Source organism: Misgurnus anguillicaudatus, chromosome 6 (assembly GCF_027580225.2).
Source record: "Misgurnus anguillicaudatus chromosome 6, ASM2758022v2, whole genome shotgun sequence".
NCBI classification, from domain to species: Eukaryota; Metazoa; Chordata; class Actinopteri; order Cypriniformes; family Cobitidae; genus Misgurnus; species Misgurnus anguillicaudatus.
The window spans coordinates 24,350,278-24,376,112 of record NC_073342.2 but is presented as its reverse complement, the minus strand read 5'-3'; the positions used below and the strand labels follow the sequence as shown (position 1 = coordinate 24,376,112).

The 25,835-nt window shown below is 38.2% G+C and overlaps 1 protein-coding gene across 3 annotated transcripts in view; it reads right to left on the bottom strand.

Moving 5' to 3' along the window:
* tln2b (talin 2b) overlaps nt 1–25,835 on the bottom strand; it is a 170,519-nt gene that overhangs the window by 58,659 nt on the left and 86,025 nt on the right. For all 3 annotated transcript variants that reach the window (XM_073868820.1, XM_073868821.1, XM_073868822.1), the window contains exons 7-24: nt 24,881–25,008; nt 24,593–24,656; nt 24,180–24,284; nt 21,065–21,220; nt 19,236–19,337; nt 17,901–17,977; nt 16,992–17,175; nt 15,673–15,786; nt 14,636–14,744; nt 12,607–12,815; nt 12,254–12,352; nt 10,216–10,383; nt 9,546–9,840; nt 5,443–5,609; nt 2,009–2,137; nt 607–720; nt 384–497; nt 147–281 (exon numbers count right to left, since the gene is read on the bottom strand). In XM_073868820.1, coding sequence (XP_073724921.1) covers nt 147–281; nt 384–497; nt 607–720; nt 2,009–2,137; nt 5,443–5,609; nt 9,546–9,840; nt 10,216–10,383; nt 12,254–12,352; nt 12,607–12,815; nt 14,636–14,744; nt 15,673–15,786; nt 16,992–17,175; nt 17,901–17,977; nt 19,236–19,337; nt 21,065–21,220; nt 24,180–24,284; nt 24,593–24,656; nt 24,881–25,008 — 2,469 coding nt within the window. The remainder of the gene's footprint in view (nt 1–146; nt 282–383; nt 498–606; nt 721–2,008; nt 2,138–5,442; nt 5,610–9,545; nt 9,841–10,215; nt 10,384–12,253; nt 12,353–12,606; nt 12,816–14,635; nt 14,745–15,672; nt 15,787–16,991; nt 17,176–17,900; nt 17,978–19,235; nt 19,338–21,064; nt 21,221–24,179; nt 24,285–24,592; nt 24,657–24,880; nt 25,009–25,835) is intronic.

Below are 25,835 nucleotides of genomic sequence, written 5' to 3'. Positions count from 1 at the left end.
AAAATTATGTCAATGCATGTGACTTTTGTATCTGCTACCTTTCAGTGCCTAAATTATCTATTCATACGCTGAGGAGAGGATGTTTGTGAAAAATGAGCCTGTTACTGAATGATTTACTTTAAAGCAATGCATTGTGAGTCCAGTACCTTTTGCGCAGCTGTCCGCAGTTCTGCAAGGCACGTGGCCAGGTTTTTGGCACACTGGCCGAGTTGCATCGCAGCTGCCTGGTCAGTTACCGTCGGAACGGCCGATTTAGCCGACGTCACCATTTTACTGCCGGGCTGTAGACAAACAACAAAACAAACATCAACAAAACAACCTAGGTGAACAACTCAATGCCTTTGAATTGAGAGGCTGCTACAATAAACAAATGTACAAGATACCTGTAGAAAACTCTGGCTGGCAAAGATAAGTGCCAACTGAGCACCGAGGTCTTCAGGGTGGGCCTGACTGCCCCTCATTCCCTGGACCAGATGTGGAATATGATCTGCTACAGCCTAAATCCATCCACAAACGAAATAAACATAAAAGTATGGTTGTATAAATTCGTATAATGTTCTAAACAAAATATATGAAACTTTCAGAATAATATTTTACCCACAATACCTTGCAGCTGAGCACTAGCTGCTGATGTGACATGGTGTTCTTGTTGGATGCAGCTGCATTCTGAGCCGCTGCGATGGTCTGCGTCGCAGCCGCTGCAGCCTGCTTTGCTGCATTCTGTAGTAGATATTGCAAATGTAATTACAATTGCATTAAATAGCACAAACGCTGCATAAAGAATCAGTCAATGACGCCGTTCATTGGTATTGATCTGGGAGAATCGTGGCATTAAAGGGATAGTTCACCCAAAAATGAAAATAATGTCATTAATGACTCACCACCATGTCGTTCCAAACTCGTAAAACCTCCGTTCGTCTTCATAACACAATTTAAGATGTTTTGTATTTAGTCTGAGAGCTTGTTGACACTTCATTGAAAATCTATGGACGATATACTGTCCATGTCCAAAAAGGTAATAAAAACATCATCAAAGTAGTCCATGTGACATCAGTGGATCAGTTAGAATGTGTTGAAGCATCGAAAATACATTTTGGTCTAAAAATAGCAAAAATTACGACTTTATTCAGCATTGTCTTCTCTTCCGCGTCTGTTGTGAAGCGCATGCCCAAGACTAAAGTCACGTGACTGCAGTGACATGGCTGACGTGTTATCTGGTGCGCCCCAGCTGTTTTTTTTGTGCGCCCAGGCTTCGTTTACCGTCTGAGGGAGACACACGCTGCAATTTTGAAGAAAAAAAAAACTTCGCAAACATGTCTGAGGATAACACATCATCCGCGTCACAGCAGTCACGCGACTTTAGTCTCACATATGTGCTTCACAACAGACACGGAAAAGGAAGACAATGCTGAAAAAAGTCTGAATTTTTGTTATTTTTGGACCAAAATGTATTTCGATGCTTCAACACATTTCTAACTGACCCACTGATGTCACATGGACTACTTTGATGATGTTTTTATTACCTTTCTGGACATGGACTGTATATCTTCCATAGATTTTCAATGAAGGGTCAACTGGCTCTCGGACTAAATATAAAACACCTTAAACTGTGTTTCCGAAGATGAACAAAGGTCTTACGAGTTTGGAACGACATGAGGGTGAGTCATTAATGACATTATCTTTATTTTTGGGTGAACTATCCCTTTAATTGAAGAATTATGCATAAATATGAATAAATGGCATATTTAATTGTCATGTTACTAGAAAAACAAACAAATACACGTAAATACGTGTAGTACGCCACTTTTTTGGTAGTTTTTTCCAAACATTTTGGTATTCTGTTCCTTTAAGGGCATATACTGTAGTCCCCATTTGTACATTTCATTAGCATCTTTCACACCACTATAATTCACCATATTTGAAAGTGTGTGTCGGCAAAGAGGAGCAAACACAGAGTGCCGCGCTGAACAGAAAGGGGGAGGATAATGCATTTAAAACGTCTCCTCACCTCCAGTCGGTGAATAAGCTTCTTCTTAATGGCGTTTTGAGCAGCTGCGTTGGTGGCGACTCGCAGCCCTTCGGCAGCCTCACGCAGCCTCTGCTGCTGGTCTTCATTTTCCGGGTACGCGGCCGCCCCCTGCTCGGATGCAATTCAGTAATTACTGGATATATAATGCATTTAATGTAGTTTGCAAAGCTAAATGAAAATATACACAGAAGTGACATAAAGCTGTATTGACCAATCAGAATCCAAGAGTGGCTATTTTATAGACAGGGTCACATTATTGAATAAAATGAATTTGATAGATCATTTCAAGAGACATTTTTAGGCTCCATGTGAAGGTAAAAACATCAAAGACACTCTGCCATCCGCACATTTACGGTGCATAAAAAACACACAATGCAAAGAGGAATTAAGGGCTGTCTGCTCTATTTCTGTTACCAAGGTAACCGGCTGCGGCGAATTCCTCATCTTTACATTGAATAACGACAGCGACGTTGGGATTAATGCATCACGGATCAAATGTGCCTAACAAACCATTTCATGTCCGCATATTAAGCACATCCTGACCATTTACTGTATGCTTATGGGTTGCTAAGGGGGGCTGACAATCATTTCGGTGGCCCAGCTCATCTTCTCTTGATCTACATCATGAAATCATGGCTCGGGGCTTTTTAGGTTCCACGGAGATGGTCGCCAATCATGGTTATGGAACAATAAACTAGCATTTTTGTATTTTGATTGAGAAATTAAGAGCTCAAACAAACACTATAAAGAAAATATAGATTATGTCGTCTTATTCTTATGCTGCATTGGATTTGCTTATATACTGTATATACAAATATGGGTCAAAACCATAGACTGTAAAAAAAGATGGACGTAGTGTCCTTGACGTCACCCATAGGTTTCTGAAGGTCGTTTTTAAAGCCAATAGTAGTTGGCCGCGCGTCACCGCACATCACTCGCGGATATATAAAAATGGGTAAAGAGGCGGGACGTGGGTGAAGCTGAAGTGGCTGGTTGCTGAAACCATGCCCGCCTTTCTCAATTCTAGTGACAGGCCCGGGTTCGATACCTGCCTCCATAGATATGTATAAAGGCTAGATGGCTCGTCCGCGCTGCTGGCCAATGGAGTGCAACGTCCGCATTTTGGCGGCCATCTTACGACAGGGCGCCCGCTCACTCGCAGCACCGAGCCCCAATGATGCAGGTACTTTCAAATGACCACCACTTGCTTAATTTTTTACCGATTTTCAAACGGTTTGGTTTGTTATAAACGTCAAAGATGTACCTATGACACTGCATACCATTACTAAAAATAAAAAATAAATTCATGAAACATGTTAAAGCATCCAGAATTATAGCCACGTTAATAACGTTTGTAAAAATCCAAACCGTTTGAAAATCGGTAGAAAATTGAGCAAGTTATGGTCATTTAAAAGTACCTGCACCATGTAACTCAATGCTACGAGTGAGCGAGCGCCCTGTCGTAAGATGGCCGCCAGGTGATGCCGTTAGGGACTCCGCCTTGAGCCATCTAGCCTTTATACATATCTATGCCTGCCTCAGCCAAGTTTTTTTTATAATGTATTTTGAGTTTAGGCGACCACCGTTAGACAGTGGCAGTTCAACCGTCACTCAAGTAGCCACACCCTTAATTATGCAGAACTTTAAGGCTTAATATAATTTAAACGGATGAGTTACAAAAAAATTCACCACCCTCACAGTTGTCATGAAGGGCAAAATTAGCTATACAGACCAAAAACACTTTTTGTACCAGGCTGTATTTTCTGCTCTAAAGTTGGGTATTTTAACATGGAGGTCTATGGGAATTGACTCCCTTTTGGAGCCAGCCCCTGGCGGCCAGTCGATGAATTAAGTCACTTACGTTTTGGTACAAAACATAGACTGTGAAAAGATGGACAATGCATCTCCATAGACATTTGGCCGGTGACATCTTGTGCCGATGTCGGAACCTGCACAGTAGTGATCGTGAGGTGGAGCTGCATTTTTCTGGCCCGCCCATTTTCCCATTTGACTCAAACACTAACAGACTAATTAAAGGGACACAAGGCAAGTCTGAGTATTATTTCTCTACTAGCTCCCCCTAGTGTCTGGGAGTAAATGCTTTCTATATCTGAGACTATACGAGACTGAAGGACACCGGGTCGGATACAGCGAACTTGCAAGTGGGGTATTCTTCCTACAGACGGTAGGGGCGGGCGAGAGAGTCTTCATTCGTCATGTAATGAGTCATTTAACCATATACCGACTTACGAAGATGATTTATTAACATAAAAATGCTGCCTTGTGTCTCTTTAAGTCACCACACCCCCTATTAATATCATCTAATAACTAACTTAAACCGAACTTATTTGAAAATATTGAAAACTTAAAAGTTCATCAACGTGATAAGAAACAACTAACATTTAAAAAAACATTAATTTAGTTTATTTATTTAAGTTTCAATTAAATTTTAAGTTTTGCCCAATCATTTACAAAAGAGGGTGGGGTTAACGTTTATACCACTGCCAGCCAACAGGGGGCGATCAAAATATTTAGGCTTCCCTTTCAGGACGTGTGTGGCACCTCACACGCCCACCTTTCATTTGAAATATTTATTCAAATGTAATTGCAAAATTAAATCTGGGCACTGGGCACATTAGAAGAGAAACCAATGAGATACCATCAACCATTTATGATGGCAATTGCACCACTAATGTGAAAACAACATTATGTCCATTTGGAAAAAGCAACAAATTTAGGCAACACAGTTACCAACACACCACGAATCACTCGTTTTCTCAAATAAAAACATTTAACTTGCAGATGGAATTGCTGTTCTGTCTGTGATATGCAGTCCTTCCAGAAAAACGCAGAGTTTTTTTCTAATTGTTGCAGGCAAAAATCCTTGATCTTGCGGCACGTTTTCTTAAAAAATGTGAATATGCGGGATATTTATGCAATTTGATGCGATAAGATGGCGGGAACTTGCAAAAACTGCGGGACTTTTTGCAGCTTTCTTTGATGATCACGTCGCGTAATTACGTCGCTTCATAACGTTGTCATGGCAACAGGGGGCATGGCTGCCCTTGGGTGAAGTAAATGCAAGATATATGTGAGTTTTTGCTACGAAAATTATGAAATCATGCAAGCCCTGCATATTTTGCATGCGGAAAACTGCAATTTATGCTGCGAAAGTGCAGCATATTTAAAAAAATACAGCCCCCGCATAAATATGCGGACTTTGGCTGATTATGCATTGAATCATGCGATCGCATAATCACGTTTTTCTGGAGGGACCGGATATGGATTCACTGTCCATTTTACCAACAGACCTACCCCAGTATTGTGTTTTGACCGATATACAAATCACCATAGTACCATGCACTAAGCATAATATTAACATAAAATGTTATGTCTTAGCAACATCTTCATACCTTTGCAGCCTCCACCATTCTGGCAGTGGCGTCGGCCAGCAGCTTGGCAGCCGCCAGCAGCTTCTTTGAATTATCCACATCGATTTCGGCCTCGGCATCGGAGCGCATGGCATTCACCAGGTCGGAAGTGGCCTGGGCCAGAACCCGTGCCTGTCGTACCATTTCACCTGCGAACGCACAACCATCCGGCCATCAGATATCTCCACATAAACATTTTTTAAACACAATAATTCCATCATGTTGTGTGGGCAGATCTTATGACATATTGTTGGCTCTGTCTTGACTCCAGACTGCAAATAACCCTACAACCGTTCTTCAATTCTTTGATGTTGCCGAATCCGGCGGCGTTGAAGCCGTTTTGTCTGAAAATCAATCTCTCTGTGGTCTCTCTGCATATCGCTTTAGAAACTGAAGCGCTCAAACGTTTGTGCGTCCGTGTGACCTGAAGTACATCATTGATCAAGGGGCTTTCAAAAGCACGCCTACTCATTTTCTCATAAATGGTCTCTGTATTTCCCGTACACCTACGTACATCCAGAAATATAAGCGTTGACAAGATTATCAAGGGAGAGTGATGCCAGTATGAGGTGTTTCACCTTTAAACGTTTAAAATGTTCAGTGCGAAAATAGTATGTTTGTTGAATCAACATGAAATGACAATGCAATGCATTTCACTTTTATAATTTGATGCATGTTGGAACGAAATAATATTCAATGTGAATATATTGGTCATTGACTGGTTTGTAAAAAGTGGGCGTGGTTCAAAAAAAGATATATGCTATATGGTATTATTGCTGTAACCTAATTATATTAAAGTGACACTCCACTTTTATTTTGAAAATATGCTCATTTTTCAGCTCCCCTAGAGTTAAACATTTGATTTTTACCGTTTTGGAACCTATGCAGCAGATCTCCGGGTCTGACGGTACCACTTTTAGCATAGCTTAGCATAGTCCATTGAATCTGATTAGACCATTAGCATCGCGCTAAAAAATAACCAAAGAGTTTCTATATTTTTCCTATTTAAAACTTGACTCTTCTGTAGTTACATTGTGTGCTAAGACCGACAGAAAATTAAAAGTTGTGATCAAATGTTTAACTCTAGGGGAGCAGAAAAATGAGCATATTTTCAAAAAAGTGGAGTGTCCCTTTAATGCTAACGTTCATTAAAGGGCCCATATTATGCATTATGATTTTCTTGTTAATGTGACGTCAAACTGATAAAGCCCCGCCCACAGCCACCATTAGCACGTTGTAGCGCTAATCCGGCTAAGGAAATTGTCTCAGACTGTATTCACAGGAATCAGATCTATTTTTTACCAAAAGAGCTAACTGTCTTTTGAAGTAGGGGCATTTTGGACATGCTATAACAAATGATATATGGGGTCAAACTTCACAAACACATTCTAGGCACACCTGAGACTTGTATTACATCTTGTAAAAATGTGTAAATATGTGTCCTTTAATTTAGTGCACTTCTATAGCCAAGATTTCAGAAAGGGTAAATTACCTAAAACAGTGGTCCAGGACAATGTGTAGAAGTATGCACTTTTTTAGTTATAAAAGTATGCAGTAAATAGGTTTAATTTTAAATTTGTGTTAACTTTAATGCTAACAAAATCTCAAAATACTAATTTTACATGCATACGACTTGTTGGCCCAAGTCATACATCATTCCATGTTTTACTTGTTTTGCGCTCGTAGCCAACCCTCCTGGCACCTTAATGCCATGTGTTTTCTTTTAAAAAGTTCAAAGACAGGGCGTTTATGATTGGGACCAGATCTGATACTCCAGTTTTTTTTTTTTTGCATGACATGTTTTCGACAACCTCGCAAGCACAGAATCCTTTGAGGATTCTTCGAATTTATGGCCATACCATAACAAAGACATAACGTCTTGCAAACATCTCAAAAATGTTTGCAAAAATAACTTTGTTGAAACTAAAGACATTTTTTGCAGAAGCACCGTAGACGAAATACGAAGACCGAACAAAGCTCGATATTTTTCAAGCTTGAGTCATAGCGGTTTATATCTACATACTGTGAGTTGCAATAAGTAGGACTGCGGGGGGCAGACATGTTAACACCAAAATGAGGGCAGAAACACCAGGAAACCTGTTGTGAATGGGTTCGCTGTTGTGCAATGGTGAAAATGGAAAAGCTAATCCTGTTCTAAGCTTAGATATGCTTTGTTTGGACCATGAAAATAAAAGATATTAAGGCTCTCTTGTGAGTTTACTGTAGGCCTGTTTAACTAAGATTTCCATTTATTAAATAAATTCCCTGTAGCCTGCAATATTTCTCCGTCTGTGGTTTAGGTCATCTATTGTAATTGCTATTACTGTTGCTTATACTTATGTTTGAGGATTTAAACCTATTAAACACTGGCACGTAACTCATCCTGCACCGTTTATGCTAGGGGCATGAATGGCTCCAAAAATGGATGGTTTATTGAGAGCGGTGCTATTACTTTTGTAAGCAATTGGGCGAATGATAAATCGGACGGAAATCTCAGAATTATATTTAAAGGGGTAGGTCACACAAAAATGAAAAATCTGTCATCATTTACTCACTCTCATGTTGTTACAAACCTGTATACATTTCTTGTTCTGATGAACACAAAGAACAATATTTTTTAGGAATGTTAGTAACAAAACCGATCAAAAGCCCCATTAACATCTATAGTAGGAAAAAAGAATACTATGGAAATCAATGGGGCTTCTGATCTTACTTTGTGCTCATCAGAACAAAGACATTTTTGTGATTCAACATGAGGGTGAGTAAATCATGACAGAATTTTCCTTTTTGCGTGAACTATCCTTTTAAGTTTGGACCCAAGCTGAGATTCGTATGTAAGCATTTACTTAGCAATGCCACCCTAAGAACCGCACAGCACCACATCCACAACTTGTACAATGTAAAAAACTTAGTTAACTTCAAATTCAAGGACCTTTCAAGGACTTTTCAGATCCAATACCCTCAAATTCAAGGACTAAATGTGGGGACACATTTCAAGTGAGGGCAAGGTTACATTGTGTTACCTTTTAAGATACATTGTTACAGTTCCCTTTTGAGGGAACTCGCGCTGCGTCACTGCGGTGACACCTTGGGGATGCCTCCAGGGGTAAGTGCATCTGTATGTGTATATCAAATTCAACCAATGGTGAGGCTTAACGACAAAGAGCCAGGAAGTATATCGTTATCTAAAATATTGCCAAAGACGGCGTTACAGGGACACAGGAAGTATGGCAAGGGTGACGCAGCGTCTCGTTCCCTTCTCAGGGAACAACAGTTACATACGTAACCGGAGATGTTTTCATGTGTCAAACACAACTATGCAAAAAAGCATTTTGGTATGAATCAACATTCGCATACAGAAGATATAAGCATTTAAAGCGAACAGTTTAGCATGTGTGCTTAAAAAGTCTTAAAAATAATTTTTATGATATTATCCTACACTACACAGGGAATAATATGGATTTTTTTCCAGAAAACTTCTTGCATAAAATAGATTCAAGCACTTTCAAAGACCTGTATCTATATATGTATATTTTCAAAAGGGCCTTGACCCCCCCAGATTCACAAACTTCAAGGATTTCAAGGACCCGTGGGAACCCTGTAGCTTAAAATATCCCACAGATAATTATATAATTATAGCATGTTAAAATTCCTATTTTGTAGATCAGAGCATTAATGTGCCGTTTTTGGGTGTGTCCTTACAAATGCAAATGATCGGATGAAATGCAAACACTGATCGCAATGATGGTGGTTTGTTGCAATTAAAACGCAATTGTGCTGTCAATTCTTTTTTCTTTCTCTCTGCATTAAATGGCAGTGGCGTGGTTGGATAGTGCAGATTAAGGGGGCGTTATTATTGTAATTGGCCTTGCTACCTACCTCACAAAACAGGCGAAATCTGATCGACCTAATTTTTCACATGTTTGCAAAAAATGGCTTACTGGGTTGTTCTTTTTCACCTTTTTTAGGTTGAAAGAAGCACTGGGGACCAATTATAGCACTAAAACATGGAAAAAGTCAGATTTTCAGGCTATGACCCCTTTAAACTTCATGACACCCCTATTTACTTCAAATATCGGTCTCACCTGCATCCCCCATCGACGTAAAAATACTCTCTGTTACTGTCATGATGGTGTCGGTGGCCTGATCGTATCTTCCGATTGGCTCTCCGCAGCTGGCGTAGTGCCGCACGTGCTGGAGTAGATCACTGAGAGCCTGGCTGACGGCTCCTGCTGCCATGTTCACATGTCGAAGGAGCTCGCCCTCCTCTGAAGCAGCGTGGCACGCCTTTACACACCCCTCAACGGACCGCTCCACCAGCCGCCCGGCTTCCACCAGCTGCTCCTGACAGACCGGAGATGAGATGGTAGGGCTCACCACCTACAGAATGGATGCGTACATCCAAATAGGTTAAAAAAGTTGTGATTTCAGGTTAAAGAAAATATTTTCATTTTTACATAATGTCTACTTTTTGGTAAATAATAAAAAAAATGAATGATTTAATATAAACTAGTGGTCAATTTATATACTGGCAAAGTATGCATCATTTATCTAAATACCTTATTTAGTGTTCAACTAATTGAAGAAACTCATACAGGATTGGGAAAACTTTAGGGTAAAGGATGACCGAATTTTCACTTTGAATTTAATTAAATTAAATTTAACCATACTTTTGAGAACCACAATATATTGTAAATGACCTCCAATAGAAAGTTACCGGAAGCATGCACTTGCAACTAAAAAGTATGCGAGTACCTTCGTGCACGCCACCAGCTGTGATGTGGACAGAGCGCACTGTGTGGCGGCGGTGATGACCCGGTTCTGGAGCGCCGTGTCCTCGGCCACCTGTGCCACGTTCTTGGCCTTCAGCACCAGCATAGCGGCGGCATTAGCCACGGCTTTGGCCAGGTTCATCATAATGTCCTGGAACATATTCATCATCCAAGAAACACACTGTGAGACAACCTGGCCCAGACTAATGAAGGAAATAAACGGAAGGATAGAGTGTAACAGGATAAAATAGGGGCCAATAAAACGCTCGCAGAGGCTAACCGAGTGTGACAATATCAGCTCAATCACACAGAATTAAATTATACGGGTTGAAAATGAACGCTGAAGTGTTTACTACAGGTGAAAACCACTCTGTAAGGGAATAATAAGGAATTTGATTGGGTAAAGGATTTGACTTACAGCTATAAGTGATTGTGTAAACCAGGGATGTTCAAACCATTTTGTCAACTGTAACTCCTTGACCTATTATTTACCTAATATTTTTTTAAAGGGAATATTTAATCGTTTACATAGTTATGACCATACTATATATATAGTAAATGTAGAGACAATAATAAGGAATATAAATGTGTCCAAGAAAAATGTTCTTATCCTCCGCAACAATTTTCAATCATTGTTTAAGCCCTCAAGGAACTAACATTTTCCAAAAAAAAAATAGTTGGAAGGGACATAATTGACTGTGACACTCAAGATGGCTACCAGGTAAGCAGTTCTTATTTTTTCTCTCCAGATAAATGTTAAAATTTTGTTTGTCATAGTACCTAGACAACTTTCATCTAAAAGATCATCTAAAAAATTTTTATAATTCTACAGGAAATATTTTTAAATCCTCTAAAAGAATTTAAATAATTTAGATTTTTTATTTAATTTAATTTAAATTTTTTATGTTTTTTATTTACCTTTTTTAATTTTGTTGCAATTAATTGTTTTTTAATTAACTTAAACCACATGTAATTCTCTCAGTTCACGAAACGCAGTTTGGGAAACCCTGGTGTAAAAAATAAAGCGTTAAAGTTTGTTTTTTGAAGTAGAAATACATCATCAAATATTCTTCATAGATAAAATATTAAAGGCGGGGTGCATGATCTCTGAAAGCCAATGTTTACATCTGAAATCCCCTAAACAAACACGCCCCTACCCCAATAGAATCTGGACCTTTATTTGACCACCCTACACATACGCAACCCAGGAAATTATGTTGGTTAGTAGACACACCCCTTACTGCTGATTGGCTACAAGTGTGTTCTGGTATTCGGCCCGACTCCCTTTTCCAAAGCACCCCGCCTTTAATGTATGAGGTTGTCCGAGGTGTATGATAAGCATCTGTCGATGCATTTTATATTTAAAATTAAATTTTAAATTAATTATTAAATAGCCATCATTTACTTACCCACATGTTGTTTCAAACCTGTATAAATGTCTTTGTTCTGCTAAACAGATATTTTAGCAATGTGTGTAACCACACAGTTTTGGAGCACCATTGACTTCCATAGTATTTTTTCCTACAATGGAAGTCAATGGTGCTCCTGCTTGATTACAAATATCTTCCTTTGTGTCCAGCAGAACAAAGATACCGTAATGGTGAGTAAATGATGAAACACTTTATTTTTGGAAAAAGTATCCCTTTACTACACTATCCATAACCCCAGAGTTCCTGTAGCTCACTTTTTGATAGCAATTCCAAGGCCATGGGTTCGATTACTAGGAAACATCGAATGCAAGTAATTTGGGATACAACGATTCATAGATTGGACCAAATCTATACATTTTAAGTGGACTATTATTAGCTTTAAGTAAAATTTGATATAAAACATATCTGTAATATTGTGATTCATTGCAAAGCTGGTTGGTTTAGTTTGTATTGGATCATTTCTGGAATCCCCATGGAAAAAATAAATCGGAATTTCTGCAGTAAGTATCTGCAAAGTGGGCGGCCACTGTTGTGTTCTGTTCAAAAGAGAAATGCATTGAAGTCGAGACAAGCACGTACATAAAAACAAACCTGAAATCTTTCATCCGTTTCACCTTCTCCCATCTGCCTTAGCAGGTCTCCGCTGGCCTGGCCGATGCTGCCCGCTGCAGTCAACACTGTCTGTCTGGGCTGAAGAGCGAAAACATCATCAGAACGCTGAAAACGATCTTCATACAGCCGTCACAACGTCTTAGTACACGATTAATCACATCCTGTCTATCATCTCAACACTCCACTACAATTACCCTGTCTAACAGAAGCCAAACAAGTAAACAGATTGTGCCTGCGCTCCGTACGCCAGAAAGAAAAACATGATTTAACGAGTTCATTATAAACTCTGCCGGCATACAACAGCGCGTTATTGACAGATTAGATATAATCACCTCTCCAGAAGCAGGTTCGACGGCTCTCAGCAGGTCAGACACGGCCCCCGTGAGGGTCCGGGCGGCACCCATGAGATTCTGCCCACTGCCCACTTCATCCTCCATGAGAGCTGCCAGGAGCTTCACTCCCTTGGACATCTCCGTCAGGTTGGATGAGATGGTGGTGATGGCGCAGCCCACGGCGGTGTAGTCGGTGTCCATTGGGTCACCTAGAGAGAGTAAAATAAGGATTGGTTTTCGGTTGGGGTCATGAAAACAAACCTTTGGCTAAAAGAGCTCACGAAAAATTTAAAATGTAGTTATCTGACCATGGCCCATAAAATAAAAGTCAGTGTATAAATGTATGAATTTATGTATATGTATATGAATAAGTAAATACATAGCTTTAATTTAAACTTCTATTTAATTGCTGGTTTGTTATCAAACGTCAAAAAGCATTAAAATATTTTATAAAAAATGATTTTAATATATTACTGCGGTTACATAAATTTCTTAAAATTTTAATATTTTAAAATTTCAATGCATCAAAATTAGGGCTGTCAAAAGATTATTTGCGATTAATCGCATACAAAATAAGTGTTTGTGTTTGCATAATATATTGTGTGTATATTATTATGTATTTATAAATACATGTACAAATTTAAGAAAAATGTTATTAATAAATATGGTATAATATTATTTCACACAGTGCACACACACACACACATATTACGCAAAAACATATTTTGTATGCGATTAATCGCAATTAATCTTTTGACAGCCCTAATGAAAAATATTCCTTAATCTCAAATCAAGCATTAAATTATTTTATAATTTTTTTCTTTTCATTTATTACTGCAGTTACATACATTTCTTTACATTTTAATTTGTTTAAATTTCAATAAATCAAAATTAGGGCTGTCAAAAGATGATTTTGCATACAAATAAATGTTTGTGTTGGCATAATATTTGTGTGTGTATTAAATAAATATATACACATGTAAATGTTTTTAAATAATATATGCACGTGTGTGTATTTATATACACAAAATAATTACACACAATGCACACACACATATATTATGCAAAACACACTTTTATTTTGTATGCGATTAATCACGATTAATCTTTTGACAACCCTGAAAAATATTCCTTAAACTCAAATCAAGCATTAAATTATTTTATAATTTTTTTCTTTTTATTTATTACTGCAAATACATACATTTCTTCAAATTTCGATGCATCAAAATTAGGGCTGTCAAAAGATTAATCGCGATTAATCGCATACAAAATAAATGTTTGTGTTTGCATAATATATTTCTGTGTGTATTTATATATACAAAATATTCACACACAGTGCACACACACACATATTATGAAAAAAAAAACTTTTATTTTGTTTGCGATTAATCTTTTGACAGCCCTAATCAAAAATATTAATTAAACTCAAATCAACTTTGAGTTTTCTACATCCTGTTTTCTACCTCAATTTAAATATAATGGAAACTCATGAAAATAAATTAAACCGCATTCTCAATTCAATCCTAAATGATGCACAATTTTGGGAGGTACATACACACATCAGCTTATATCCTAACAAGCCCTTCAGGGTACATACACAGATGTAAAGCACAGGCTGCAAAAAAACGAAAAAAAAAAAAAAAAACATGCAAACCACCAAACAGATGGTATGGAGATATTATATCCAGCAGAAACCTGGTCTGATCCGTATGAAATCTCTCCAGAACGTGGGAAAGACTACGCAAACCCTGCCAAATAGTTCAGCCTAAGGACACCGCAACTCATATCTTTAACTTGAACTATTGTTTTTATTGCAAATAAAATGTGTTAGTTAAGAATCAGACAACGCATATTTTACATTATGGTTAGTTGGTAGAAATTAGATCCAAGCAGGTAAATCTTGCAAATCAAACTCTGATGCTCCTTATGAGACTTTAGCCTGGATTTCATTTCAACTTTAGGAGAAACACCCCCCCCCCCCAAAAAAAAAAATTGATACTTAAACCAAACATAACTCTGAGTTGTGTACCTGCAGTAAGGTTGACCACGGATGCAGTACCGGCCGTAATAGCATCCACCTGGGAATGGATCTCGTGTTTGGATTCATCCACCTTATTCTGGACCCACACCCTAGAAGCCTTATTGGAGAAATGAAAGAAAAATGAACACATATGGAGTATCGATGAACGTTCAAAATGAACACCAATAGCAATGCTAGAAATAACAATATTATCTCAGCACGTGTCAATAGATTCACTTAAACATCATTAAAGGAATAATAAACATACAGTCCATTACTGTAATGCAAAAATGCCAAATAAATTCATATAAATAACAATATCATACAGCTTTTATACTGGCTTGTGACAAATACTAAAAGGACTTCAACCCGACTTAATGTTCCTCATTGGATTTGATCAACAAATGCACTGCATAATACATCACACAAACGCGAATATGTCCTCCTTACACATTCACAAAAAAAAATGTTGCCGATTTTTCTTAAAGGGTACCACCCCAGTGACAGCTAGGGATCTGAAATACTGATTAACCTCCTCAAAATACCGTATTTTCCAGACTCTTAAGTCGCTCCGGAGTATAAGTCACATTCGTCAAAAAATGCGTCATGAGGGGAAAAAACATATATAAGTCGCACTGGACTATAAGTCGCATTTATTTAGAATATTATTATTCTTTTTGGGGGCATTTTGTTTGTTAAGTCTTTCTCCGTTGTCTTTAAATGAATATTTCAGTTAACAGTTTTTTTCAGGGGTAGGCTATAGGAGCAACATATAGCGCACCCTCTTGGCTGTAGACGGTAATGTTTTCCTTTGGTTCATATTTGTCAGTATGAATTAATTTTGACATATAAGTCGCACCTGACTATAAGTCGCAGGACCAACCAAACTATGAAAAAAGTGTGACTTATAGTCCGGAAAATACGGTACTTTCTCCCATGCTGTCGCTCATGTTGCCGGAAGTCGGCAAGTTTCAATTGAAATGATCGAGATTGCACACAGCTTAAAAAAAGCAACACCTGTTACATAACTTATTATTTTTTCTTACCATGTCCTGTCCAAGCGGTGGTAGATTATCTACCTCTCTCAGATCAGCTTGTGCCTGCTGAACTGCCTGCATACTGGTGTTGATGGTTCCCATCAGTGCTTGCTGGGCCAGACTCTGACGTCAAAGAAAAAAGCAAGTTAGCTGTTAAACAAATACATTACTTTTTTTACAAATTAATAAAATAATGTAAGTATGGTGGGTAATTCATTAAAACTACATGAAGAGTTTGTTCCAAAACGCGATAAACGCCATTTATAAAAAAAAGAGTCACGGCCAAAATCAGTATTGTATCAGGTCAGTATTAAAAAAGTCAATTACTCGTTTTACGGAAAATCTGATATCCGGCATGTTATTCTGTCATCTTTTCTCCCTTTTTTTCAAACCACAACAAACCCCAGTCCTCCTTCTCTGCAGAATGCAATAAATCTGCTTAACCAATCACAGCGCACCATTCCACGCATTGTAAACACCAATGGCGAAGCTTTGAATACGCACAGAATCCTAATTTTCCTCATCTACTTTGACCTTCGTGATCAACAAACAAACTAAAACAAAATAGTAATTTTGATGGCATTGATAAACCTGTAGTGATTTTCTGTGTCGGGGAAGAAACGTAAGCCATCGATCGAATAATTTCGGCACTCGGGAGAAGGAAAAATGCCGGCTGTTGCTTGTTCTCCCGACAGCATCAAGCTTCTGTCATGCTAACACATTGACCCCAGAGGATCTTATGAAAAACTTTTTTATTATTTTACGCAAAGTTAACGAAAATTGAGCAGAACCAAAACATTTTACAGCTGATCGCTGTCAAAAAAAAATCTTAATATGATAAAGTAAGTGTTTTGATTAATGCCATTAATGTTTATTTTTTTATCAGTGTATACCACTAGTCAACTAAATAAATATAACATGACAAAGATAAATCCACATATATATATTGATTTAATAGATTTATAGCATTTTGGAAAAAAAAACTTTTTACGGAAAAAATAATCAGTTTTTATAATAAATCTTTGAAAATCAAATTATGGATTTGGATTTTTATGCTATTATAACCTAAAGATGATATGTGAAAGTTTGTAACTGAAAATAGTGGTTTTCATCTTGTCACTTTCTTGGTATAGAAAACACATTTTTACCAAAATTAGTCAAAATGGATTTATTGCGTTTTGATACCAAACTCTTTATATTTTATTGAATGGAAAATTATTATTTGCAGTGCAACTACTGCTCCCAATGAACAAAAGGTGTTTCGCATACAGACTTTTGCATACAATGCGATTTATAAAATAAGCACTCATGCAGTTACGCATTCTCACCAGAGGTGGCATGTGTCCTCTGTGCATCTGTCCCATGGTGATCTGCTGCTGGGCCGAGGGCATCGTGCCCATGTTAAACGTGTCAGGACCTCCAATCGATCCCGATCGCATAATGCCAGGCAGAGCCACGGACCCGTGCTCGACCCGACCGACTCGGTTAAACTGCTGTTGGAGGATGGTGGATCTACGAACACATAATACATTTTCAGACCCTGTCGGGCTCCGCGCCTTCTTATATATGTGAACGATGGCTGTTGTTCAGGCGGTCATTACTGACAGCTAGTAAAATCAGTTAACCGATGCCTCCCCATTCGCACCAGCAAAACAGAGAGAATGGGATGCGGTTGCCCATAACAACCGCTTCCCAGGCAGTGCTTCCCAAGAGTATGTGGGCTCATCTATAGATCTGTTTCTGATGGAAAGAAAGACGAAGCCAGAAAAAAGCAGAACTGATGGGGGAGGAAGGAAGGAAACACTTGCATGTGAATCTCACAAAAAACGAGCCCTAGTGGGTATACCTAATGATGAGATTTTCAAAGTTTGATTTCAATCATTGATATAAACATTAAAATTTTCTTTATATTATGTAGAAATTATTTTATTTAGAAAGCAGATTTTCTCTCTTCTAGGAACCGGATATCTTAATTGACGTCTCTCTGATGAGTTAGCAGTTTTCAAGGAAATAATATTCTCACTCTCTCCGCCCTCATCTACAAGGTTAAAAGAAAACCCCCTTTCTTTATCTTTGTGAATAAATCGACGGTGTGTAGACTGAGCAAGTCATTTGACGCCTCCATTTCATCTGCTTGCATTTTTTGCTTGCATACAAATTAAATAGCAAAAATTTGACAAGATGGAGTTCTGCATGAATGGCGCCCTTTTTTAATACAAAGCATCATGGGTACTGACTTTTTTGGGGATACGGATTCCTCCAGCATAGTGGATTCTTCATCCCCATCCAAACCAAACCGATCTTTACTCTGTTTCTGTAAAATTAAGACACACAGACAAAAACATAAAAAAAAAATCATATAATTAAACATTGAAATATTTATAGGGTGGAATTATTTTGAGACATTTCAACACAAAATAAAATATAATAAAATATGATTTAATCTTTTTCCAAATATGTTTAATTGTATAATAAAATACATATTTATATTTAATTTTTATTTATATAACATTTTTATTTTAAAATATGAACATATTTTTTAGTACATTCAACACGACAGTTTGGAAAAAACATCTTGGGTATTTAAAAAAGTTGAGGATTTAACTGATTTAAATATTTTCTAAAAGAGCGGGTCTCATTCACTAAGCATGCCTACGCACAAACTTGTGCGTGAGATGTGCGTACGAATGTTTTCACGAACAAATCGTGATTCAACAAAAACTTTCAGATCAAAATGTGCGCAAAAATTCAAAAAATTTACACTATAATCAAATACTAGGCTATAATTATAATGTTCATAATAATGTTGATATATAAAATTTACATTATTATGTTTTATAGTATAATATTTTCTGTATTATATATTATTATACATGATCTACATTATTATTATATACATTATTATAATATACTTATTTTTTCTACACATATAAAGAGGATGCACGTAATGACAAATCTTCACGCTTTTCTTCCTCACTTTTTAAATCTCTATATGAAAGTGTCTGCTTAATGCAAACGTAACAAAAATGTATTTAGAAGTCCAAATGTCAAACACTTATTCTCCTGTTTTATTTTAGATACAGATGCGCGTCTTTGTCATATTAATTAAATGTCATATTTGCTAACGCATCCAATACTTATTAAATGTGGACTGCACTGGCTTCCTCCAGCGATAGCAAAACCTCCCAAATAAAAAATGCAAACGGAACTTTACCGATAATAAATATGATCATGGATTTCTTTCCCATCTCTTTTGCTTCTATAACAAACTGCTCCAAAATTTTCTGTGGACTAGCGCTGCGGAGAACCCTTATATGGAGCTGGTTTGGGCGTGTTTTATGCGAATCACCAACCTCGTGCATCGATTCACTAAGGTAAAAACAAGTATGAGAACAAATTCATGTACATACGCATGTGTTGTAAATAAAGTGAAAAGTATTCGCGAGAAGTTCAAGGGTAAATACGAAAAAAATACGCAATTATTAGTAAATGAGACCCATTGTTTTTTTTTATTTTTGGGTGAGCTGTCTCTTTAATTCGCAAGTTCAGAAGAGCATCAGACAGTGACTTGCTTTCTTGAGAATGATGTCGATGTATCCAGCGATGAGCTGAGAGATCTGTTCCCCCTCTGTGGTTTGTACGGAGTAATAGCTTTCCTGGTACTCACCGAAGTCCTGTATGGCACACACACATATACACACATACATACACACACTTAACATCACAAGCACACATCATCTCACGCTTCTCTTCTAGTACAGTATAGATGTGAATATACTGTACTATTTCTGCTGACAGGAAGTCAAACAGATGTGTCCTTGAAGCTCAAGCACTGTACATGAGATGCTATAAGTGGCTCTTAGGGGTCGATCAGAACTCTACAAAACACAGCAAGGTTAAAAGTCTTGAAAAACAGAAATAAGTTACTTTTGCCTTTGATGTACAACAATGAACACATTGTTTTTATAAAAAATGATGAAAATGATAAAAAAAACAATTTGCTCAATTTTTTAAGGTAAGTGGTTGCAATCAATTTATTAAAGCTACATTTAAACAAAAAAAAATTGAAAATAAAAATAAAAAACTTTTTTAAAATGTAGCTTAAATAAATTGATTGCAATTACTTACCTTAAAAAAATGTAGTAAATTGAATGAAACATTTTTTTCAGTGCAGTAGTTATTAACTATTACCTACAACACTATTTAAGTGTGAAACTTAATGTTATACATGTTTGTTTGCATCAGAACAATAAATTAAGACATTTAACGGCTTTCATCTCATTGCGTTAGCTATGCAAAGATTGTGAGTTCGATTTCCAGGTAACACACATACGCCGTACTGATAAAATGTGTCAAATGCACTGTAAACGTGCTAGATGCATGCTGCGCTGCACAGATCGATGTGGGCTGCATTTGGATCCCTTTTGCAATATTATGATGTCATACAATGTTCGGTCTGCGCAGGGCTGCATGAAGTAAACCACATCTATGATTTCTACCGCTGTAAAAGCAGAAATTGCGAATTAAGGAGCCTTCTCTAGTACTCGCATGATTACAGGGAGTGAGCGGAGTCGCAGAAGCCCCTCCCATGAAACGAATTTCCACGTGAATGTCTTGAATGACTAGAATTTCATGCGCGGCTTTCACGCTACCCAACTACGCGTGAAAATTGCGTTTTTGCCGCCTCTACCGTGGTTGGTGTGAACGAAAGTTTGAGCCTGTTTTATGCAATTAATTTCTTTTGGGGGGTTGCACTCTACACAGAGGGGTTACACCAAAAAGTTTGAGAACCACTGATGAAAGTTACGTTAGTTTCTGCTATGTGTCTTGAGTTAAAGCAACACTAAAGAGTTTTTGCTCTTTGCTCCCCCTACAGGTTAGAAGCGGAATTGTCCATTACCACTGTCGTAAATACTGCAGCATATCTGGCTCTGATTGGATTGTAGGTCTGCCGTAAAGCAAGTTTTTGTAGTTTTCACTCGAACTACAGGACCGCGACCCGACGGTTGGAAACTTCTTTAGTGCGGTTTTGGCTGATAGAGGGCTGCAAAGCGAATGTGAAAGTGCCGTTCACCCTGTTTCGAGTGGATGAACCACTGAAACTTTTTTGGAAACGTTATTTTAAGGTAAAAAAAAAACCTCTTACAAAATGCTTTAACAAAATACATAAGACTTGATTTTTTAAAATATGAATGCAAACATTTTACATATTGGTGTGTAACTTTTTAATACATGGCTTGGGCCTCAAACATTTTTGGGGGGGACTTTAGTATATGGAACTATAAAAACATATTAATAGCATACAGTCCGATACTACACAGTGAATGCACATTATTTCAAAGAAAAGAAACGTTGCTCATGATAAAAGTAGCTTTGCTTCAGAGTAAATAATATAACATACCAGTGTAAAGCTCTTGGGGGAGGCAGCCCACCTCTTTACTGTGGTAAGGGGCCATTCCTGGACCACCTCTTTGGTCTTCTCATCCACCCGCATCACTGACTCTTTGGTAATGCCCAGAAGACGTGGGACCAACTTATTCTTGCTTTTCATCTTCTCCTGTTTAAAAACAACCCATGGTGTTTGTTTATTGTTTGAAAATACAATGGGATACACAGTACTGACTTCATCTGGGTATTTATGTTTATCACATTTGCTTTGCTCATTTATCACGTCGAACGAAGCGCCACCTTGCATGCGAGCAGTTTATTGTCCCCATTTCTCTATATTTTGACCTTCCGTGTTTTCTGCAAAATAACTAGGTCTTTACATACATTTTCTGGCTACATTTGAATACAAACTCCACTGCTGGCTTTAATATTTGTACATACACTACTGTTCATAGGTTTAGGCTACATTGACTCAAAAATGTTTTAATCTTTTGATCAGAAGGATTATGTCTAAATTTATGACCACATGGGTGGTAGTCTCCAACACCTTGTGCAACGGCCTGGTGCCTTCTGCTTTTTAACCTTGACTCAACAATACTCTCAACACACTAAGACGCACTCACAAGCTCGAGAACAAATGCCTGCAGATGGCATCCTGCCAGGGTGCTTGAACCACACACAAATATGTAATAATAAACCGCTGAACACCGAAATAACCTCTTACAATTTACATCGTTGGGCTATTGTTTTTACCTAAAGGGCGAAAATAACATCTGATATGAGCACATTATAAATAACTGCTTATCTCCTTGTAAGACCTGCTGATATTGTTCAATGTTTTTAGGCATGACGTCCCTGTTTCAAGGGTGACACTTATTCACTGTGGGTAAATATAGATTTTCGAAAAGACGTCCATTGTGTAATTGTGTGCATCAGTCAGGGACAATGTGATTTATTGTTAGGCTCTATTCTTTTAAAACAGCATTTAGTAACACACCACTAATGAGCAAAAAGGCATCCTTGAGTGGACAGCTTGTAAGGTACAGTACACCTACAATATATCTATGTAAGGGATAATGTATAGGCAGCTGGCTGTTATCGCCAAAATAACCCCAGATAGTGTGATCAGTCTTGTAAACGGGCTTATTTTGTGATAACAACCGCCTACCTGTACATTATTCTGCTTATTACACGGCTATATACATCATTAGTAAGGTATTAGGAACATTAAATGCGCACTAAATGCGCACTCTATGCGGACTCACACTAAGGGGGCGTGCACAACAACGCTTTTACGCCCGCGGCCGGCGCATGTTTTCAATTGTTTCCAATGGAAGCTCGGCGTTTTTCAAATAAGCCAGCAGCTAGCGGTTTTCTTCTGCGCTGAAAACCGGCGCCCGGTGGTTTTTCCGCGCTCAGCGCCGAGAGTTGAAAGATGTTCAACTTTGGAAGAAAAGCTCCGCTCGTCAATGTCAGTTTTCACACGGCCGCCCAATCACAGTGGAGGAGGGGCGGGACATTACCACAGCAACCAACCGGCTCGCAGCTGAAGTATCACAGCTACCAAAGCGCTCAGCTGAAGAAAGCTGGCACTCAGCTGAAAAACAGCTGGCATTCGGCGTCCTCAAGGCATTTTCAGCCGCGTTTAAAAGTTTTGGTGTGTCCAGCCCCTAAATGCGCACTCACACATACTACTACAGAGTTTTAACACGGGTGTACAGGGAAGTGTGAATATTTTACTGGAAGCAACAATCGCGGATCGTTCTCTTACATGAAGGCTGATGAATATATGAACATTTCTCAGATGTATTACTTTTGTGGACTACAAATGCAAGCTGATGTCATACTGGGATTGCTTGGCAAAGATCATTTACAAACACGAGACCGGATGGATTATGACTTGCACACAATTTGTAAACAAAGGTATGTTGTCCCGTTTAGATTTTTTATGTTCAAATCACTGTTATATGCACATTAAACTGAAGTTTAATGGTTCATTGCGCCGCCCACCACGGTCCTGCAACGTTAGATCAGAAATGTCTTGTCTGCAAGTGTTATTTTTTTTTTACAAAATAGAGTAATGCGAGTAACGAACTCATTTAAATTTTAGTAATTGTAATTGTGTTACTTGATCACTGGTCAAGATATAGTTGCAGATAGTGCTTTCAAAGCGGGGTGCATGATTTTCGAAAAACACTTTGATAAGGGAGTCAGGCCGACTACCAAAACACACTTGTAGCCAATCAGCAGTAAGGTGCATGTCTACTAACCAACATCATTGCCTGGGTTGCGTATGTGTGTGTGTGGGGGGGGGCTATCACATAAAGGTCCAGATTCTATTGGGGTAGGGGCGTGTTTGTTTAGGTGATTTCAAATGTCAACATTGGTTTTCAGAGATCATGCACCCCGCCTTTAAATACTTTGCTGTATGTGTTAATAAAAAAACTTAGTCTCTTTAACTCTTTCCCCGCTATTGAGTTATCTTGTCAATGACAAGTTTTTACGACAATCCGTATATCCGCTGTTATCCACCAGGTGGCGCTCTTAAGGTACATTCACATTATAAGCGACTAGCAGTAGCTGAGCAAGGCGATTTCATTGATTTCAATGAAAGCTAGGCGGCATCCGGCGACACGTGCAACAGTGACCGTTGACGGCTGGATGGGCGTGTCCAGTCGCGCGACAAAGTTGAGAAATGTTTAACTTTATGCAAATTAGGGGCAAAATTCGGGAGCGACTACCAATGAGAACGAAGCAGGGGAGTTCACATCATTCATTTTTTTGAGACCCTTTTAATTTCTGGAAATATGAAAATTCTGTAATATTAAATACAGAATATCACAAATAATGAAGGATCCCAAAAATGTTAAATTTTGTTGATTTTGCGCTGCTCCACAATCGCAAACAACTGGAGTGACTGGCTGGCAGTCGACATCTCACTCCAGATCAGCATTTTGTCTCTGGTAAGCCCTCAATTAAACTAATGAATTTGATCAATTTAGCACATTAGATGTGCTGTGTTTGCCGCCATGACGGACACTAATATGGAAGTGACGTCTTTGGTACCCATGAATAGATAACAAGTCCTGACTTCATGTCATCATCTGATCACTCAAACAATAACTCACCTTCACCAGAAAAAACGACACCCCGTATGTGCGCAGGGAGCGGGCGAGCTTCACGTACTTCACCTTCGCCTCGATCTCCGTCATCTCACCGCAGCTTTTGTGATCCTGTGTCGTAAACAATGCCATAAATAACTATACATATTTCCTTTAAACTATCCACATGTTCGTCATACTCCTTTATCTCTTGTACTATTCATTGATCTTAAATGTATTTCTCTTTCGTTTAATGCTAACTCGAATGCTTCTATTTTAAATTCATTTATAAGTGAATGTTTCATGCACACGAACTTCCCAGGCTAAACAAACATGTCCAGAAACAAATAGACCTTTCTCAGGCTGAACAACTGAACTTTAATAGCATTTTTCCCTGGTAATAATAATAGATTAAGTAAAACCAACAGAGGGCCACGGACCTGAAAAACTCTCTTCTCGGCCCCTCTCTGTTTGATATATTCTTTCGGTAGGAACTCCTTCAGGCTGTAACAAACAGTTGATACATTTACACCCAACACACACAAACATTTTCCATTCAAAACAGTACAAAACACATGAGGTCATCCTGGCAGGAATTACTTTCGACATATTCAACACCCACCCGCATGACTTTCAGACAGTTGCATGTTAATGTCTGGCCAAAACTGAGTACATTAAACAACTGTATTGATATCATTAAATCGACACATCATGTCACGTGGTCTTACTCTAGAAATCCTTGTTTGTGTTTGTGCTCCACGTGTGGGCCAAACTGGATCTGTGCCTGAATTCCAGCGAACTCGCAGGCCTTGTCAAAGGACACCGGATGGGAGCCGTTCAGAATGTCATCTCTCGCCTGAAACAGAGACGGTAAATGGAGTAACTAGACTATGTAAGTAACAAGAGTGCCAATAACCAGTTAATGGGTTGCTAGGGTGTTTTAAATGATTCAATCTATAACAAAATGATGACAGCAGGTATGTTGGAGTATCTTGATGTTAACAATTCAGTTTAAAAGCAAAAAAAAAAAAGGTTGGTGGTTAACAATTGTCATAATATGTATCCCAGCTGTCACTGGGGCAGAACTCCTTAAAAAGTCATTATATGAACCCTAATATGGTCCTAATAGGTTTAGATATGTATACATTTGGTACCAAGATGTATCTTTGAGATACTAATATGAACTCTTTATGTACTTTTTGAAAGGGTACTGCCTCTGTGACTGCTGGGGTACATAGACTATTGCAACCATTTTTTTCGGACAATCCGGGGTTGCCCAAAGTAAAACCTTTTTAGGTGGTTGTTGTGAACATTCATGTTGTTCCTGTAGCTCAACTGATACGTTAGCAACACAAACACTGGGGATAATGGGTTCGATGTTTTTTTAGCTTTACCATGTGGGCCCATTTGAGAAGATAACAGTGGCATTTTAATATAAAATTATTTGTTTGTGTTGACATCTGGTATGGCATGATGTCAAATTTTAAACTACTTGTTTAAGTTGGCCAAGAGTGTATCTTTAACATAAGAGAGCATCTTTAGCCATTAGCTGCGTTGTCATTACCCTTCAAATTGCGAAAATTGAAGTAGTGAATTGAAAATTCTTAGCGGAGTTTACCGGAAGTTACGTGTTGACCACGAAAGCCGCTTGTTTATGTTGTTACTGCTGAAACCGTCTATACA